We start from the raw sequence: 21,496 nt of genomic DNA, 5'->3' as shown, positions 1-21,496 counted from the left end.
TTACTGTCCTCAGTGTTTTCTCAATAGTGAGAGGATCTACAGTTCCCACTGGGACCTGTGTGTGCAGCAGGCTTTGTGTGTGTGTATGTATACAGATGAGTGTTCGATTGTGTCAGTAGCAGTCTTTAAGGACTACACCTTCGTTTGATCCCTGTGTTCATCCCCATAGAAACCACCTGGAAAGCCTGCCTGAGTGGGTATGTGACAGCAGAAAACTAGAAGTGCTGGATGTTGGCCACAATCAACTATGTGAACTGCCTGCCCGGTGAGTCCTTTGGACCAGGTTACGTCACTTGGGACAGGATAATCAAGTTCAAAAATAATTGCTGATTCAGTGTTTAGTGTGTTCCGTTGACTGACAACCTTGTTTTATCTTTTGATTGATTTTATTTTTACCTCATGGGATTGTCGTCATGCCATAAGCTTCAGCACAGCCTTTCTTCTTTATTTTCATGCAGAGAACAATGTCTTTGAATTCCAGAAAGAAGTTCTAAAGCTGTCTATGCAGCTATTCAGAGAGGAAACCTTATTAAATATTTACAACCATAACTTTGAATGATGCTTTATAGATTCAGAAATTACAACTTAATTCTGTTCCCCTAGAAGCCCCAAATAAGGCTCCATGGTGCAAAGTAGAAACATAGAGCAATCCCTGCCCTTAAGGACATTACCCACCTATTTGACAAGACTCAGCAAATAGTTGAAACAAAGGGCTGGGACTTTTGTAGGTTTGTACAGTAAGTTGTTGGATAGTCAGCAGTATTCTCAGGTAAAAAGATGGGCCCTGCCCCCCAAGAGTTAGCTTAACAGACAAATATAAATTATAGCGAAGAGAAGAAGGATCTTAATATTTTCATATCTTTTGTAAATAGCACCTTGAGACAACGGGAATTAGCTGACACATGAGTGGAGGTCAGTTTGGAAATCAAAGTGAAAAGTGGGTTTTGAGGAGGAATTAGAGTGAAAACGTGTGGCTCATAGGAAGAGGGTTGTCATACCTGGCATAGGGAGCAGCATGGAAAAAGACATGATGAGCGTGGGAGAAGACACAGGCAGCAGTCATGTGGTGAGAAGAGTGGGTGAAGGGATGAGGGGCATATCCATAAAAGTGAGGATAAGTTCAAACTTCTTATGGAAAAAGAGCCATTGTAACAACTCAAAGGGATGAGACATGGGAAAGGAAGATTTTTGGTGCTGTGTTGATTACATGGCAAAGAAGAGTGTTAGGGAAGCCAGAGAGGAGGTTATTTTAGTCCAGGTGAGAACTGTGGTGTGAACCAAGGACTTTGCATTAGAAATAGAAAGTAAAGGCAGAATTTAGAAATATAGGCTGAAAGAAATGTGAGAAAATGACTTGAGCAACCTAGCAGGCTAACGTACATACTGTTAATTCTCTAGAAATGCTTTGTTCACATCAACTGAAACTGCATTACTCATAAGAAAAATATGTCCAGTTGCCTTTCACTTGTATTTTAGAACAGCAAAAACTATCAAGGCATACATAGGGCATCTCTGGAGATGAATGATTGGCTGAAACTAATGGCTCCAAGGTACAATCAGCATGCATCTTCTCCCATCTTCCGATTAAATGCCAGGACATGTCTTAAACCTCGGTAGCTCTTCCTGATAGCATATGCTTAGGTAACTTAGTGATATTATGCTTATTGATGGGCCCACCCCAAAACATTGGCTCTGAACATCTCTGAACTTCAGGCAAGTTTGGGCCTGGATTCAAGCTTTGATATCCATTCCCAAATGTTTATCATCAGTATCAACAAAATCCTCTGGCGCTTAGGTATAAATATGGTCTTCAGAGCATTCCCTTCTGCCCCCTTACTCCATCCCACTCTCAAAGGAAACCTGGTTGATTTGTTTCCATATTGTACAGAAGTGCCAGGACATGCTAAGTGGATGAAGAGCTCACTGTTTGGAGGAAGCTTAATACCATAAAAACAAGTGTCCATACTTTGATGAATAAAGAGCTAGAGTAGTGATTTGCTGGGAGCCTGGGGGTTGCACCCAGTTTGAATAAGCTGCAGCAGATTGTAGTTGCACTTACCTTTTATAACTGAGATATAGTCCTTCAAGCTGCGGAGATTACAGTCAAGATGGAGCAGAGTTTACAAAGAACTGGAGTCTCAATGTTCCCGCATCTCCCTAACATGCTGGGTTGCTACTCTGAAACTTGGGTAATCAGGTAGCTCAAGGAGCAAGCCAAAAAATTCCACTTTGGTTCTCCCAAAATTGATTATATTTCTTTTCAATTTAGCTTCCACAGAAAACTTTAAGCTTTTGATATTCCATCCTGATTTGGGACAGAAACGGTTTCCAATTTTTTTTCACATTTGCTACGTTCTGTTTTGTTGGCCAGCTTTAGTTACTACATTTTAGCTAAAACATTTTATGTTGACAACATTGACCATGCCTATGAGAAACAAAAAATAGAAGGAAAATTCCATAATTCTTTTTCTCTTATAAGAGGCATTTTTGAACAAAATTGAGAGTTGAAGCAAAACAAAACTACTAAAATAAATGGGTTCAACAATATATTTCAGAGATACTTACCCCTATTGCTGAGTTGTCTTGGCTAGAGAAAGTGGTGACATTGATTTGTATTCATAATTACATAATGCAAGCCATCATTCTCCTGAACTGTTGATACTGGTGCTCACTTGTAGTGTCTGACTGCATCTGTCAAGGAAAAAGCCAGCATACTTAATTGATTACTTTGGCACACTTGCCCAATGACCTACAATGGCACTGCATAATAATAGTTGATGCATTGGGGTGGGAGGGAAGGCAGGATTCTTTGCGAGTTTATGGGTCTCCTGTGAAGAGGGGGAGGAAGGTTTACACTAATGCCGAGTAATATGTGACTCTTTGCTTGAAAGCAAGGTCAAAAAGGGGCTCAGTCATCTTTTGATTAAACTGTATAGTCACTGGACTACAAGACAGGTGGCAGATGAAGAATAATCTTTTTTTCTTTTGATTTAGTTTTCCTGTTTAAAATTGAAACTTGATCAGTTTGTGTTATCAGGCTTTTTAGGCCCAATATCTAAATTCCTGTAACCATTTTTGTAGGAACAGTTAGTGGTTTTGACTTACAGTTGACCACAACAAACCTTTTATTCTCACCCCAAGCCCAAAAAGAAGCAGTGAGGGGAACTTTGGGCCATCCGCAGCTTGTAAAAGCTCAAGACAGAAAAGCGGATTAGTTAAATTTCATTCCCTGTAGAACTGGAAAGGAGGCTTTATGTTAGTCTGGTATTAACAAAAAGAAAAATGGAAGCGGGAGGGGCAGCACAGTGGATTATGAGTCAGCACATGATCAGCACAGTGCTGCCACTGCTACTTTTTCAGGGTGGTTGGTGTTTCTCTCACTTTTTTTAATCCTTCATTATCTGGAGAGATCCCACAGGTGCAGCTTTCTGAAGTCACTGTTGGTAATTACCCACTTCACCAGTGACATCCTCTCTCTAGGAATAGCCTGTGGAGTCATCCGATAATCCTTCCTTGTCCCTTCCCCTCCTCCCCCAAATCTATCAACACTCATCCCTTTTTTGAGAGGTTGGTGGGGTGTGGGAAGACATTGTAAGGTCTCATGTATTATTAAAACCACACTTCTGCTAATCAGTTGTTTATAAACCACTTTTTGAAACAAGCTTTGGTCCCCTATAAAGTAGTAGTTCTCAGTGTGTCCTTATCTAATTTAGAATTACTTATTTTTGACATTTTATTTTTTTTAAAGGTTGTTTTGCACTAACAGTTTGCGTAAGCTGCTGGCAGGACATAACCGATTAGGAAGGCTACCAGAGAGGTTTGAACGAACGCAACTAGAAGTCCTGGATGTGCAGCACAACCAGCTCCTGGAGCTCCCATCGAACCTTCTTCTGAAAGCTGACAGGTAAATAAAAAAAAATATCTTTTTTGACAAACCTGATTCATTTTATTTCTTAGTTGAAAGGGTAATCTGAGGGTCCCTTAAATTGAAAGCTGTGAGCCTTCTGTGCTAAGAACAGATGTCCTGTCCAACCCACTAAAACAGAAGTAATTTTTTTAATTCTGGTTTTATGCTCTCATGCTTATTTTTTCTGTCACTAAGCTCCCACGGTACCCCTACACTTTGAAATCTAGCTACAAAGTAACATGCATGCCATTTTTTGCTATATGTTCCCAGACCCATTAGCAGCCATTTTTAAATAAACATTTTAACCTAGAGTGTGGAAGCTTCTTTGTGAATCAAAAGCCAAAATTTATTGTTTCTTTTCAGACAAAATAAAACCTGCCACATAAGATTGTCAAAATAACTGACAGTGGTTTCTTCTGGTCCTGCTTCTAAAATTTTCCTGCCTTTCAGTGTTTCACTAATTTAGTTGGTGGCATCACTTGATTTGATTCTCCCCCCCCACCCTCCCCTTTTATTTCTGTACTGCAGCTTCACATGCCTTGGAGTCTTTGTAATTTTGTTCCTGAATCTAAAGACACACATTTCAAAATGTACTTTAATTTGTATATGGTCTAGTGGCATGAAGAAGTATTTTAAAAACATATTTGTAGCATCTGAGTGAGGCAGGTTCTAGAGGCCTTTGATGGGACTACCTTGCTTAGCTTTTTATATTTCTCGTACCTTCATGCATCAACAATGGTCATAGGCTTACTGGTGACATCAGTGCTGCGTGTGACTTGCCATACAAGACTGTTTAGTTTGTTTTTTAAACTGACAACAGAATGCACAGCTACTGGCTTTCCTTGGGTGGGAAACCGAGCTGTTAATCTCACTGTCATTATTTAGACAAGGCTCATCTCCAAAAGATTGGTAGTATGTCAGTCAGATGGATGCCCTTATTTTGTTATAAATCTTTTATGAAGGCAGTGTTATATCTTCTTTTTTAAGGGCTCATTATGTGAGGGTTATAATGCTACAGGTTTGGTTGGGGAGGCGGTTTGCATATAAATTCCAAACTTAAGTAATTTGCTGTGCGGAAAACTATCCTTTAGACTAAAATTTGTAATGCCAAAAGGTTAATTTTCATTAGGAAAGGTTTCTTCAGTTCAGGTTGCCCAAGCATAGAACTTCATTCTTCATGGTTTTAAGGAATCTTTCAAATGTGCTTGTGCTGGGAGCTGAAATGGGGTTTTGATTTTAAAAGTTTGATTATTGCAGTATGCCCTCCATATTCAGCGCTATGTACATGCCAGGTTTGCTCGGCCAGTTTATTCGAATGAGTTGTTTGATATTATGGTTGGAATTTTGCAGCCACCAAACACGCAATTAACAAGTTAGGAAACATAACAATATGGCTACCACAACAACTGTAACTTCTTGCAGTAAATTTAACAGCCTGTATAGTAAAGAAAAATATTGCCTATATTTTGTGTGCAAAAGGACAGATTTATAGTTGCTGATGCAGGGTGACAACTTTGAACTTCCTGTCTTTTGTACATATAAAATCTCAACCATAACACTGCATGAACATAGAGCCTGCTCCTGCAAACATGTTCATAAGTGCACACAAGAATAGATTCATTTTGTTTAAAAAAAAAAAAAATCTAAATAATGTCCTGCACCCTCCCCAAACAGGAATATACATTTCTACTCAAGATTTTTTTAAAAGAAAGAAAATATACTCAGTCAAGCCTGGAGAGCAAAAAAAGAAATAGAAGTTTCAGAAAGCTACTCACATCTCTGAAATGGGGGGTGGGGAGGTAACCCTTTTCTGAATTAGATTTACCATCTGTTTGTGGCAAGATAGAGAAGCTGCAGGTGGAGATTGTGCCATAACATGCACATCTTAAAATCAACTGCAAAAACATTAAGTACCATAAAAACATTTGACTGAAATAAAGAATCAGAAGAAAATTCAGAACTTAAAGTAAGATGTAAATGACAGATTCCAAATGTTCTCTTCCCTTGCGTGCTAACATCAACTTTAGGTCCACTCAAGGGTCTGTGTTTTCCCTCTGCTACCTAGACATCCCAATGCATTGTAAAGGAGATCTCCTTTAGATACGAGTGATGTCAAGTATTGTTCCAGGAGCTACATGGGCCTTGTCTACTCTAGAATTTTTCTTAACACCTTCACAACTCCACTGTTGGTTGGATTATTTATGTAGACCTATCCTGGGTGTAAATTGTTACCACGTCATCCAACACAGTGGTTCTCAAACTAGGGGCCCCGCTTGTTCAGGGAAAGCCCCTGGTGGGCCGGGCCGGTTTGTTTACCTGCCGCGTCTGCAGGTTTGGCCGATCGCGGCTCCCGCTGTCTGCGGTTTGCCACTCCAGACCAATGGGGGCTGCAGGAAGAGTGGCCAGCACATCCCTTGGCCTGTGCAGCTTCCCGCAGCCCCCATTGGCCTCGAGCGGCGAACCGCAGCCAGTGGGAGCCGCGATCGGCCGAACCTGCAGACGCGGCAGGTAAACAAACCGGGCTTTCCCTGAACAAGTGGCACCCCTAGTTTGAGAACCACTGACCTAACCCTAATCAGAAAAGGTATAGATGAGACAATAGTAAAAACGACACTTTGGCTGATCTACTAGTGCAGCAGTGACAGTTGAGAAAAAGGCCAGTGTGGATTAGGCCTCAGACTTGGAGAGTGTGAACGTGGGTCTTGTCTGGAAAATGTCTTTTTATTTCATGTTTTTAAAAACATGAACTAAAAGAATTGTAGTTGAAAAAAATAAGTAACCCTTTATCAAGGGTATCAGCTTAATACACTGTACAACTGAAGGTGACTTGTTTCAACCAGAGCTGAATGTTTATTACCCCAGAGGAAACTTAGCACTTTGTCAAAGCTACAGAATTCCTGTGTGTCTGCCAGTGACTTAAGTTTTCTTTTTTATCTCTGTAACTGTTGTTAATTCATATTTCCTCGCTATTGTATTCTGGTATGTCTGAGGGTTGTGCAATCAAGTTCTTATGTTGATGATGTACTTTTTCATGTGCTTGTGGTGTGGTTGGGGTGTGTGGGCAGAGTGAAGGAAAAGCAATTAAGTTTGGACTAGGCTTTCATGCTTGACATTCTGGTTCCATCTGATAGTGATATGAGTGGGATATCTGCAGGCACATGGAATGGTTTTTGAATACAGGCACTGGAAAGATGGCAGTGCTTGTATCTAAGTAAATTCCCAGCACTGTGGCCTCAGAGGGCACTGATGGAACATGAAACAAATTTAACGTCGTAGCCGGCAGTGCCAAACCCACCTGGAGGTTTGAGGATGAATTATAATGATTCAGGCTATGTCTACACTGCCACTTACATCAGTAATAGCTTATGTTGCTAAGGGGTGTGAATAAGCCCCCCCACTGAGTGACATAAGTTACACCGACCTAAGCGCCAGTGTGGACAGCGCAATGTTGGTGGGGAGAACTTCTCCTATAGACATAGCTACCACCTCTCATTGGGGGTGGGTTGATTAAGTTGATGGGAAAGCTCTTCCCTGTTGGTTTAGGGTGGCTACTCTAGAGAGCTTACAGTGGCACAGCTGCACGCTCTCTAGTGTAGCCATAGCCTTGGGTAGGCCCAGTAAGTTAAATCAGCATGATGGAAATTTATCTGCGGATGCTCATCAACTTATTTTATATACAACTAGTTTAGAGTTAATGGTTTGTTATTCCAAACCATCCATTCATTAAGCCCTCTGCTCTGAGAATATTGCCCTTTTATATATGGGTATGTGGTTGAGAATTGCTGGCAGAGTATTCATTTTTATGAATCCTTCAGTGTCCCAAAAACCAGTATCAGTTTGGAATGACAGCTTCTAAAGAGGAATGTTAATGAGCAGTGATGATCTAAGTTATAGATGGGGGGAGGGGGAATGAAAAACGTAGGATCTGATATCCTAACCACAAACATGGAAACTGTAACTATATACACTTGGGTTTAAAAAAAACAAACAAACCAAACCTGTTATATTAAGGAAAGGAAAGGCGGATAGAACAAATGAGCGTAGATTTGAGGATCCCAATCTTGAGCTGTAGGGAAGGACTGTGCCAGAATTCTGCTTGGCATAGAGGAGCCCAGGCTGTGGAATCCCTGGGCAGTGTAAATTTTAAAATGTCAGAATTTTCCATGGAACAGAAATTCCAGTTTTGACCAGCTCTACTGCCTTAGAATTGCTGCGTGCAAATAGCTTAGCCTCTCTGCTTTAGGGTTTCTGTATAGTTACTTTGTTTGGATTCATGCAGCAATAGACACACCTATGCAAAGCTCGAAGTGCCCCTGTTGCAAATCACAAGAAGTAAAGTAAAATAGCAGGTTATCCCTTTAAGCCAGCAGAACTTGGTCCCCAAGAAAGCTCTACTCCTCTCCACAGCACAAGTCCAATCCCCATGAAACCCCAACCTCTCCTGCAGGCCCTGCAAATGTGTGTGCCTGACATTGTGTTTTGAAAGTCACCAGAGCAGTTTTGGACCCTGTTGGAGGGCTGAGACCCCTTCCACAAGAAAGCTGTACTGCCAGACCTCTCTTCCAAAGGGATCAAGCTTGAGTAGCTCTACTGGTTGCAACTGTAGTAGTGCAGCACAGGAAGTAGGTGGTTGCTCAGTGGTAAGGGCCTAAACCATTTTCAAGACCGACCATTCAGTGAGGGTGGTTGCAGGAATGTTTAGTTCTTCGTAAATGTTGTTAAATCACTTAGAGCACCTTTCATTTGAGAATTTATTTGATCAGACCTGATAAAATATAGTGGACAAAAAAGAAGACTAAAAGAATGCTGTTGCCAATGTAAGTTATTACAGTAACTTCTCATATATTTTAGCATTAGGTGTGCATTCTTTTGATTTAGTAAAGTAATTTGTTTGGTTCAGTAAGCTTATGCTTTGTAATCCATTTTGGAAGAGACAATGTATTTTTGTTTGCTAAAGGATGAAGTCGAGAGTGGGGCCGGGGGGAGATTTGTTTAAAAAAAACAAAAAATAAAAAACCTTGCAATTGCAATCTTCTTCCATCAAGTCATACAGCTCCTGTGAATAACAAATGAGACTGTTGATTTAAACTGCGTTTTTCTGCGTTAGTGGACTCCTCTGGAATCTGTGTAAACTAGTTAACCTAGTTTCAGTTCTTCAGAGCTCCTGGAGGTTTCTTGTTTAATGGAAAGAATTTTTAATCCCTCAGCATTCTGTGTGACTTTTTTGTAGTGTGTAAACCCTTATTTTCTGTGGAGAATGTTCAACAGGTTGCAGCTGTGACTTCTCTTGGAAAGCAGTTTCATTCATTAATAAACCTCAATGTTTGGTGTGAATCCCCATGTAGTTGGATGACTAGAGAAAGATTTATCAGTATTTCATACCTTCCTCATGAAATAAATCAGGCAGTATTGCTTCTTCAGTCAGACACAAATACTTTATATTTTAAATGTGTTCTGTTCCCTTGTTTTATGGGTACTGACCTGCTTTCTTGTCTACCAAATTAACCTGGTTGATCTTCTGTTTCTTGAAAATAACTTTGACTGTTGCAGCTGTCATTTTTCATTAGTTGCTGAAAACCGTGCAGTTTGATCTCAAGAGACCGGACACTGTATATTTGCATGCACACTCCCCTCCCCCTCATTCTTCAGCAAAGTGTGTTCCTGAAGGCAGTCTCCTTGCGAAGGAAATAGTGGGATAAAAGTTCTTCCATTTCTTGTAAAATGTATGTGGCATTAAGATATTTTTCCAATAAGAATTATATCTATTTGCAAGATATCCCTGAGACTGCTGTATGTATCAATCTAGCACTAACATGATTTAAACAAATGCGAGTTCCTTGTCTACTGCTCTGTATAGGTATAGCACAGGCAGTGCAACCTTCTCCACACCAGTGTCAATTGTATTTCGTCTCAGGGCTGCAAAAGCTTTTTTGAGGGAGGGAGAAGGACTCAATTTTTCTGCTTATTCAGTGCTTGGCCTCTCATCTAGGACTGCAGAAGGAATTTAAGAAAGCCAACTACTTGGCTATGAGCATTGAGGGGGCCTGGTCTGGGGGCAAGATGTATCCATCCATCAAGAACTAGATGCATAGGCAACCAAACAAATATATAATAGTAACCTCTTCTTGTCACTATTAGTATCTGTCAGATTTTAAACAATGATGTAGAAGTGAAAAGTTTCAACTCCTAAGCCACCCAGCCCTTATTGCCAGGTATATCTTTATTATTTACCTTGCATGTTTGTATAACCAACTTTTCCATCGTAAACAGATGGTTCCATAGTGCATTTCATACTGTACATTAGAAATGCCATCTATGGTCCAGTGAGTACTAGAAAATGCTTTTTTATCCATGCCACCTCCAAGTGAACAAAGTCTCTCACTACTTTAAATTTCCATTTACATTGTTTAGTTTTATACATGTAAAATCATTTAACTGTCTTCTGACTACTTCCAGCAATTTTCTGCTTCTGAATGTAACATTCTGTAAACCTCTGGTGGTGGTGGGATTTATAAATGAAGACGGATGAACAATACAGTAACTCTTAACTACATGTACAATCTTGTTTTGCAGCTTGAGAAACTTGAATGCTTCTGCCAACAAACTGGAAACACTTCCTCCGGCCACCCTTTCTGAAGAGACCAACAGCATCTTACAGGAACTTTATTTGACCAATAACCACCTCACAGATAAATGTGTGCCCTTGTTAACAGGCCATCCACACCTGAAGATCCTGCATATGGCTTACAATCGGTTACAGAGCTTTCCTGCGAGGTAAGTAACTTCTTAGTGCTGCTTGTCTCTTTATTAGAAAGCAGTCTTAAGTGGAAAATGCAGAGTATATTTTCATAGCAAGGTTTTGCTCACAAATTGGAGTGTTGCATTTGTTTTTTAACTGCATGTGCGCATTTCCTGTACAATGGTGGGTTTGTCCATTGCCACTTGAATGTGTATAACTACATGCTGTCATGTTGTACACAGGAACGAAGACACTTTGTGTGGTGTTTTGTGCATTTATCTTTAGAGATTGTGTGCTTTCCTCAACTAAGGAAAATCAGTGCACTCTCCTGTCGCAGCCACATTATGGAAATCAGGAAGCTGTTTCCCACATAGTTAACATAACTTGGTCGCTTTCCATACACATACCAAGGCCTTATCTACATGGCAAAATTGACCACAATAGTTATTCCAGAATAGCACATCATGTGAAGGCTTATTTCGGAATAAGAGTGCCTTTTTCCAGATTAAATTAATGCATTTTCAAAATGTATTAAGCTAAAACAGAAAAAAACACTCTGATCGTGGAATTAGTGTCTGCATGGAGAGCTATTCTGGATTATCTATTGCACTTAAATTCACAACCTACCTTGATCCAGAATGTCTCAAGTGTGGACAAGCCAAGTGTAAGGCTGGGGATGCCACCGATTCCAGAAGGTATATCATATCTGTCCTGATATGACATTTCACACAGCCAGGCTACTGACACTGTTGCCCCATCACACCCTTTCCTTCAAATTCTCTCCCTCCTCCCATCGGTACCAGGGCACTACATGCCACTCCTCCCTAGCACACTGCTTTCAAGGGAGTAACACATGGGAGGGGAAGTGAGAATACGTGTTGCTCTGCAGAGAACAACAGAATGAGGGGAATTTAGCAAGTATTCTGCGAGAGGGAATTGAAGCAGGATGCCAGGGGAAAGGTAAGGAAAGAGCATAGAGTAGGAAAAGAAAAAAACTAATTCTAAAAGAGAAACGAACAAAAAATAGAAATAAACACCAGAAATTTTTAAATTAAGAAATTAACGACAAAATAGAACAAGTGAGACCTTGTGATGTAACCTTGCTGACGTGACATGATAGGAGAGATGGCACACAGTGATCTCTTACAACAATATGGGCCTACAATTAAAAAAAACCCAAAACACTGCTAAGCTTAAAATTAAAAAATAAGAATACATATAAAAAAAAATTCCTTAATCTCCCTTCTTTCTTTTCATAGTAAAATGGCCAAGCTTGAGGAATTGGAAGAAATTGATATCAGTGGGAACAAATTGAAAGCCATTCCAACAACCATTATGAACTGTAGACGTATGCATACTGTGATTGCTCACTCCAACTGCATTGAAGTCTTCCCAGAAGTCATGCAACTTGTTGAAATAAAGGTATGGAATGGATGCATTATTAAAAAAAAAAAAAAAAAAAAGTTTAAAAAAAAAAACACACAAGTTTTGAAAGGGTTCTAGATGCTAGAAATAGCGTGAATAAAATGCCTCAAGAATGAGACCCCCCCATCTACACAGTCCGTCATACAGTGTGTTTGTAACAAGGCCGAGTTGTGTCTTTATAAGTTTGTCACAGCACACATGTACTAGTCGTGTATGTGAATCCCAAATCCATCGTGCTGAGTAACTCCTACAGAGTTTTTTACATTCTGTGGAAATATAGACAACTGTTACTGCCTGGTAGGACACCGTGCCAGAGGACATGAGGAATTCACTTTGGAATGGGCTGCTCCACAGGGCAAGAAGAAAGGACCTGCTAACCAAGCACTTTCAGCGGGTCCTATCTTCTTTGCAAAATAAGTATTAACTGTCTTCCTGTAACCAGGCTGTATATGTGATGAGTCTATACTTGTAACCATGACAGCTAACCATGTATGGAAACGAACAATATTTAGAGCCAGCCATATCACTAACTGGTTTAAAAATACCTTTAAAAGCAATAGAGCAGGCAAGACCTAAGGGGTAGTGATAGTATTCCAGAAGAGGAAAGATCTGGCAAATTATTTTGCAATCAACAGTCTCAGTAATATTTCGCAAATTGCAGCTCAAAAGCACATAGCTCTTTAAAAATGTTGTGTTGCTTAAAAATAATACAAACCTGAGTTTTCCTTAAGAGATTCTATCTTTGCAGGCATGCAACAACTGAACATGTTCAGGAAACAATTGCTTGCCTCATGTAAACTAAAATTTTGTCTTTTTTCCAGGCCATAACACAGAACTCTAACAGGGTCATATGCTAGTTGTCCAAGTAGAAAACATCTAAGGTATAACAAGGGCTGTCAATCGCTGTTAACTCAAGCGATTAACTCAACAAATTTAATGGTGGTTATTTTTTAATTGAATTATCACAGTTTTAATTGCACTGTTAGTTAATAATAGAATGCCAGTTGAAATTTATTATAAAAATTTTTGCATATTTTTCTACGTTTTCAAATATATTGATTTCAGTTACAACACAGAATACAAAGTGTACTGTGCTCACTTTATATTGTTTTGATTGCAAATATTTGCACTGTAAAAATAAAGTTTTTCAGTTCACTCATACAAGTACTGTAGTGCAAGGTCTTTATCGTGAAAGTGCAATGTTCAAATGTAGGGTTTTTGTTTGTTACGTAACTCAAAAACAAAACAATGTAAAACTTACAGCCTACAAGTCCACTCGGTCCTACTTCAGCCAATCAGTAAGACATACAATTTGTTTACAATTATGGGAGATAATGCTGCCTGCTGTTTATTTACAATGTCTCCTGAAAGTGAGAACAGGCATTCACATGGCACTTTTGTAGCCAGCATTGCAAGGTAAATAAGTTTTACATCCGGGATCTCAAACTCAATTTATCTTAAGGACAGTGCCAGTCCTCAAATCCTCCCAGTGGGCTAATAATGCCACTCATGCCACCCGGAACCAGCTGCCCAAAACTCCGCCTCCCCTAAGCTCCACCCCCCACCTGCCTAAGGCTCTGGGAGGGAGTTTGGGTGCAGGAGGAGGTCTGGGGTAGGGGAATGGGGTGCAGGCTCTGGGAGGGGGTCAGGGGGTGCAGCGCTTACCTGGGGCTCCAAGGCGGGGTGGGCTGGGGGGCCTCCGTATGCTGCTGCCCCCAGGCATCACCCCCATAGCTTCCCATTGGCCGCAGGGGCTCTCGGAGCGGGGGCAGGACGTGGAGGCACAGCCCTGCCCTGGGGCCGCAGGGCCGGCAGACACATGGAGTGAGCAGGCAGAAGCTGCTTAGCTCCGCTGCGCTGCCGGTGGTGAGTGGGGCCTCGGGCCATTGTAAATCGCCCGGGGGATGTGGGGGGGGGAGGGAAAGTGCCCGGGGGTGGCAGGCAGGGCCAAGGGTGAGACCTGGCCCTGAAATTGCTGAAGCCTTGCCAGCCAGAGGGCCGGGAGTTTGAGACCCCATTTTACATTATTTTATATTTGAGTGCAGTTACGTGTTTTTAATAAAAAAAAAAAAAAATTCAATATGTAAGTTGCATTTTCACAATAGAGATTGCACTACAGTACTTGTATTAGCTGAATTGAAAAATATGATTTGTTTTTTACAGTGCAAATATTTGTAATAAAAATAATATAAAGTAAGCACTGTACACTTTGTATTCTGTGTTGATTGAAATCAATATATTTGGAAATGTAGAAAACATCCAAAAATATTTAAATAAACGGTATTCTATTAACAGTGCGATTAAAACTGTAATTAATTGTGATTAATTTTTTAAATCATTTGACAGCCCTATATAAAACACATGTGCCATCATAACACAGAGCAGGTTAACTGTATTTATCTTGAGACGTAAACAAGGTGGAGAGCAGGTTACTGTTGTTGGACCAAAATGCTTACTATACTACTCCAGCTGTTTGGAGGGTTTTTTTGGCTTGTGGAATAATATAGTTCTGAGAACAGTCTAAATTTTTCAATAAATCTGGTCATTCGAACAGTTACTAAGCTGCTGCTTGAGCATGAGCACATCTAAGGATGAGATGCTTAGGCTGGTTTTAGCCAGGATATGTAAAACAAAGTTGTGGATTTGGGATACTCCTCCCTCTTTGGAACAATAGCCAGAGGAAATTGAATGCCATTTAAAATTAATTGATCTTTTAATTAAAGGAAGGGTTGGGGTGGAGAGGGGCAGACTTTCCGTGGGAAACATTTTTGACAAAACCTATACACTTGTGCTTTTTTTTTTTTTTTTTTTTTCAAAGAATAATGTAAACATGCTGATGGGAAGCAAATAGCTTTTCTTGTGTTTCCGCTCATAGTCGGCAAAAGCAGAAAGCCCTATGGAATAGTCAGTCTTCAAAATTCTTTTGAGGCATCCTCAGAGAAAACAGGTTAAGGATTTGTTTTTCATTTTGTCAGGAGTTGCTTAGGCCTCATATTAAAATAGACAAGAAAGCCATTCTTATCTGAAAATTGTCCTCTCAGTTTCAGAAACGCTTTATTAGAATATACAGCAAAAGATAGGAGGAAATACTGCTCTTGGGCTTTTTCTTTAATGTACAGAAAATACCCAGTTGGTACTTAGCCTGTTTTACCCAGGTGTAAAGAACTTGGTGGTCTCAGTCCAGTTCCAATAAACAGGTGTTCACAGAACTACTAACCTAGCTAACACTCTGAACAGAGAAGCTTTAGACTTGAAAAGCTTGGAGGCCGAAGTGCCCATAACAAATTTTCTGGACCTTAAAAGATGAACCTCAATTCTCATGGGGAGGAACCATCTGTTTGGAGCTTGAACTGCTGCTGATTGCTTTATCTGTTCCTTGGCTGTATAGGAAATTCAGTCTTCAGGACTGTCAATAATTCAGCGCCTCTGAAAAGTACCTAACTAAGTACCTAATTAAAGGTATGTCTTCACTACCAATATTAAAGGGCTGCCATAGTTGCAGCACCGATGCTGGGGGATAGGTCTCCCAGCGCTGTGAAAAAACCACCCCATGAAGGGAGCTCTCCCAGTGCTGGTGCACTGTCTACGCTTCCACTTTACAGCCCTGAAACATGCGTCGCTCAAGGGGGTGTTTTTTCACACCTCTGAGCGAGAAAGTTTCAGCACTGTAAAGTGGCAGTGTAGACCAGGCTGAAATTTATAACTTGTCTGAGGGCATGTTTTGTTTAATCTAATCCCTAAATCTTTTTATATAAAGTCTCATTGTATGAGAGGCACAGTGTGAGCGTCCATATACTAGGATGAATAGTGTGCATATATATACCATGTTATATCAGTAATTGTTTAAGCTATAAGAATGAAATAATGGTGGTGGCATTAAAATAACTTTTAAATATATCACGTAACTATATATGGCCTGAGGTAAAAGTAATTGTATTCTGTTTTCATGTTTAATTCTTCATCTTTTTGGGATGGTTAGATACTGAATTTCAAATACTGTATCATGAAACATGTGGGTTTTCTGCTTTGTGATATACCAGTTGCAGAAGAAAGGTAATGTAGATAATGGAAACAATTTTCACTTATGCTTCTGGAATTCTGAATTAAAAATATTCAATGGGGGCATTGAGAGCACAGCAGACACAGGCTCCCTGATCCAGGGCCTGGCCCCAAGCAGCCATTATAGGGAAAGTCTGGCTTTGGCCTTGTAGCCTTGGGCTGGAGGGAGCATTCTCAGTTGCTTTATAGGGATGGTGCATGTGCTGTCTGGTCAGCAACAGGAGCTTTGAGGGGATGGGGCATGCTTAGTGAGGATGGAATCTCTGGAGATTTTAGAAGCTGAAATGAAAATTCTCTACTGAGTATGTGTGAACTATTTTTCAGAGGCTTATAAATTGACCACAATTAGGTGAATTTTCACAAGAATGGCAAAAGACAGGTAGGTCCCTAACGCACAATTTGATTTCATTTGATTTAAAGGCCTATGTGGACAATCGTAAATTGATTTAAACCTAGTTTATCAATTTTTTTAAGCAAATCATTTTAGAAAGTTGACACACAAGTTTGCATTGATTGAATTAAATCAATTTGAATGACACCTTTAGTTGAACTGGTTGTTGAGTGTAGTGCACAGGAGCTGGGTGGTGTTGGTGGCCTGTGATATACACGTTGTAAGACTAGATGATCTAGCCTTAAGCTCTTACTCTGACAGTGCAAGTTTTGTGTGCAGACCAGCCCTCAGCAGGGTGTCACTTAGCTGATCAAGATCATTATCTCTAGCCCTCAAAGGGTGGAGAATTGCTAAGAGTTTGTCACCTTGAGGACACAGGAAAGTATGTATCTTGATTACCAGAGACTGAGTACAGTGCACTTCATAACACCACGCAAACAAAATGAGTTTTTTCAACTTTTGCTAATTTTTTCTCCTTTAAATTATGGGAATAGGAGTCCTACATGTAGCTAGAGAATGGGTGCAGAATGATGTCTCCAGCAACACCAGTCATGGTGATCCCCAACTCTAGGGTCTGTGTTGCCTGTATGTAACTAATGGGAATTTCCATGTGTTATAAATTTTCTAAAGCATAACATATCCCAGCAGAATTTTTTTTTCCTATCCACCTTGAATTTTGTAAGGTTGAAAAACAATTGTTATAAAAAAGGAGTAATTTCCTAGCAACATGGCTCTGCTTTCTGGGTCAAACCAACTGGGATATATGTTGTTGCATACTTAAGCAAATTTCTGCTGTACCAACTCATCCTTTTGACTGGGTCCAGGTTTACCCTGCTGGTTTCACAGTATATATATTCTAGGTTGAGAAGTATCTAACTCTTCTGCTGTAATTACAGGGTCTCTCTCCAGAAATAACTGTTTTGGTTGAATCTCTTTATTATATGGTTGCTGTTGGAACACTTGACGATTGTGAAGTTTTCTCCTTGTCTATCTCTTTTGGTCTTTATAGAGATATTCCAGAGTATTAGTGAAGATCTGTTACAAGTAGTACTTTTTTGAAGAAGAGAATCTTAACTTTTGATAGGTGTTCTCTGAGTTATTATAGCTCTCCCACACTAACACAGTCATCTTCAGCCACAATTAGGGATACTGTAATGTGCCCATGAGCTGCAGACAAGACGTGACTCTTAGCCCTGGTCTACACAAAGACTTTAGATCGAATTTAGCAGTGTTAAATCGATGTAAACCTGCACCCGTCCACACGATGAAGTCCTTTATTTCGACTTAAAGGGCTCTTAAAATTGATTTCCTTACTCCACCCCTGACAAGTGGATTAGCGCTTAAATCGGCCTTGCTGGGTCGAATTTGGGGTACTGTGGACACAATTCGATGGTATTGGCCTCTGGGAGCTATCCCAGAGTGCTACATTGTGACTGCTCTGGACAGCACTCTCAACTCAGATGCACGATTGTTTGCCGTTGCTTTGATGCAGGGAGGGGTGACTGACGACACGGCTTACAGGGTTGGCTTACAGGGAGCTAAAAATCAACAAAGGGGGTGGCTTTACATCAAGGAGTATTTCAGGCAGGATTTCACGGAGGGTTCCAATAAGAAATGGTGCACCTAAGTTATTGTTCTAATTGGAACAAGGAGGTTAGTCTGGCCTCTGATTGATACATGGCTAGATTTACCTCGCTGCACCTTCTCTGTGAGTGACTGCAGTGTGACCTAGAGGAATGAGTCCCCTAGACGGGGGCGGGAGGGGGGTTGGGGTTTGCAAATGAGTACAAAACAAATCTGGTCTATTTCTTGTTTTGATGCACTCCATCTGTCTTTTACATCTTTGGCTGGCAGCAGACGGTGCAGAAGGACTGCATGGCATCCACATCTCATGGCTGCTCGGCAGAAGATGGTACAATAGGACTGCTATCCATCCTTATCTCTTGCCTGCCCCGCAGAAGCTGATGCAATAGGACTGCTAGCAATCCGTATCACCTGCCTGCTCACCATAAGATGGTTCAATAGGACTGACTGCAGGACTAAAGAGAATGACCTGATCAAGTCACTCCAAATTTAGTCCCTGCGCCCATGTCTGCCCAGGCGCTCCTGATCAGCCTCACACAGCCGACCAGGAGCACCTCGGACATGACGATGATGGCTACCAGTCCTATTGCACAGTCTGCTGCCACAAGGCAATGGGTTGCTGCTGCTGTGTAGCAATGCAGTACCGCGTCTGCCAGCACCCAGGAGACATACGGTGACAGTGAGCTGAGCGGGCTCCATGCTTGCCGTGGTATGGCGTCTGCACAGGTAACTCAGGAAAAAAGGCACGAAACGATTGTCTGCCCTTGCTTTCACGGAGGGAGGGAGGGAACGGGGGCCTGATATGTACCCAGAACCACCCGCAACAATGTTTTAGCCCCATCAGGCATTGGGATCTCAACCCAGAATTCCAATGGGCAGTGGAGACTGCGGGAACTGTGGGATAGCTACCCACAGTGCAACGCTCCGGAAGTCGACTCTAGCCTCGGTACTGTGGAAGCGCTCCGCCGAGTTAATGCACTTAGAGCATTTTCTGTGGGGACACACACACTCGAATATACAAAACCGATTTCTAAAAAACTGACTTCTATAAATTCGACCTAATTTCGTAGTGTAGGCATACCCTTAGTAATAGCGCTGTCAGGACTGCTGGGTGACCGGCCGTGGCTGGAGGCACAGGCTGGAGCAGGAGCAATCTGTCAGAACTACCAGGTTCGTGGATGACTTGTGCTCTGAACACTCATCTCACAAACTTTGGAACACAAATATTTAAGATTCATCCTTCTTTTGCCTCCCCTCCTTGCCCAAACTAAATTTGGAGGGGAGGGAGGAGTCTGACTGCGTGGAAATCTATATACATTTGAGTAATCTTGGTGTTATACAGGCTGGGTTGGTACTACTTGCATTAAAATGACGCATCAGGCAATCCAAATCTGTAATGTGATTGAAATTAGAAACTTGTTCTTTCCTGTTTGTGTATGGAGTAGAGTGAGAGCTAGATTTGACTGAAGACACACCCTGTTATCCTTTGGGATAAGGCTGCAGAAATCATCCTAGCATGGCAACAAAGTTATGCCTACTGGTGTCAAAGGACTAGAGTTGCTGCGACAAGGCATTGCTGTGTTTATAGGTGCTAGGAGTTTCAGAGAGCTCTACAACCAGGTAAATCAAAGCTGTGTCATAGCCTTCAGACAGATCTGTGACTTCATAGTTTTGTTTTGGTTTTCCATTAAATCTTGAAAGGAGCTTTGAATAAAAGGGCAGTGTGTTGACATGGCCTTGAAAAGCCAGAGGGGTAATAAGTAGGGATTAGGGCTGTCAAGCAATTAAAAAAAATTAATTGCGATTAATCGTGCTGTTAAACAATAATAAAATACCATTTATTTAAATATTTTTGATGTTTTCTACATTTTCAAATATATACATTTCAATTACAACACAGAATACAAATGTACGGTGCTCACTTTATATTTATTTTTGATTACAAATATTTGCACTGTAAAAAAACAAACAAGTTTGTTTACATTTGCAGGAGATAATGCTGCCTGCTTCTTGTTTACGTCACCTGAAAGTGCAAACAAGCGTTCGCATTGCACTATTCTGGCTGGTGTTGCAAGATACTTCGGTGCCAGATGCGCTAAAGATTCATATGTCCCTTCATGCTTCAACCACCATTCCAGAGGACATGCATCCATTCTAATGATGAGTTCTGTTTGATAACAATTCAAAACAGTGCAGACCAATGCATGTTCATTTTCATCAGCTAAGTCAGATGGACCAGCAGAAGGTTGATTTTCTTTTTTAGTGGTTCGGGTTCTGTAGTTTCCGAATCAGAGTGTTGCTCTTTTAAGACTTCTGAAAGCATGCTCCACACCTCGTCCCTCTCAAATTTTAGAAGGCACTTCAGATTCTTAAACTTCTGGGTCGAGGGCTGTATCTATCCTTAGAAATCTCACATTACCTTGTTTGCATTTTCTCAGATCTGCGGTGAAGGTGTTCTTAAAACGAACAACGTGCTGGGTCGTCATCCGAGACTGCTATAACATGAAATATATGGCAGAATGTGGGTAAAACAGAACAGGAGACACATAATTCTCCCCCAGTCACAAATTTAATTAACACATTATTTTTTTAACGAGTATCATCAGCATGGAAGCATGTCCTCTGGAATGGTGGCTGAAACATGAAGGGACATGAATCTTAAGCGCATCTGGCACGTAAATATCTTGCAATACCAGCTACGACAGTGCCATGCAAATGCCTGTTCTCGGTTTCAGGTGACATTGTAATTAAGCGAGCAGCATTATCTCCCATAAATGTAAACAAACTTGTTTGTCTTAGTGATTGGCTGAACAAGAAGTAGAACTGAGTGGACTCATAGGTTCTCAAGTTTTGCACTGTTTTTTGTTTTTGAGTGCAGTTATGTAACACAAAATCTACTTTGGCTAGTTGCACTTTCACAATAGAGATTGGACTACAGTACTTGTATGAGATGAATTGAAAAATACTATATCTTGTTTTTACAGTGCAAATATTTGTAATAAAAATAATATTAAGTGAGAACTGTACACTTTGTATTCTGTGTTGTAATTGAAGGGAATATATTTGAAAATGTAGAAAAACATCCAAAAATATGTAATAAATTTTAATTAGGATTTGGCTGTTTAACAGTGCGATTAAAACTGCGATTAATCGCACTTAATTTTTTAAAGTTAATCACGTGAATTAATGGAAGTTGTATGTGGCTGCTTAGTCATCTTTTAGCTAAAGGATGTGCATTTAGTTTTTTAATCATTTCTCAAGTCAACCCCTTCAGACCACTCACTATTCTTTTTGCTCTTTTTTGACACACCGCTAAATGGAGGTTCCTAGAACAGGGTACAAATATTAGTGCTTTCTCACAAAGACCATGCTGTTCCTCCTGGATTCGTGT

The 21,496-nt window shown here is 40.6% G+C and overlaps 1 protein-coding gene across 1 annotated transcript in view; it reads left to right on the top strand.

Annotated features, from left to right (window-relative positions):
* PHLPP1 (PH domain and leucine rich repeat protein phosphatase 1) overlaps positions 1 to 21,496 on the top strand; it is a 216,304-nt gene that overhangs the window by 174,459 nt on the left and 20,349 nt on the right. Inside the window, exons 9-12 of the mRNA XM_073332220.2 lie at positions 170 to 265; positions 3,749 to 3,904; positions 10,481 to 10,681; positions 11,906 to 12,068. Of these exons, the coding sequence (XP_073188321.1) occupies positions 170 to 265; positions 3,749 to 3,904; positions 10,481 to 10,681; positions 11,906 to 12,068 (616 nt within the window). The remainder of the gene's footprint in view (positions 1 to 169; positions 266 to 3,748; positions 3,905 to 10,480; positions 10,682 to 11,905; positions 12,069 to 21,496) is intronic.

The sequence above is a fragment of the Lepidochelys kempii genome, chromosome 2 (assembly GCF_965140285.1).
Source record: "Lepidochelys kempii isolate rLepKem1 chromosome 2, rLepKem1.hap1, whole genome shotgun sequence".
Lineage (NCBI taxonomy): Eukaryota > Metazoa > Chordata > Testudines > Cheloniidae > Lepidochelys > Lepidochelys kempii.
The sequence above is the reverse complement of the archived record's forward strand: the minus strand, read 5'-3'. Positions and strand labels throughout refer to the sequence as shown.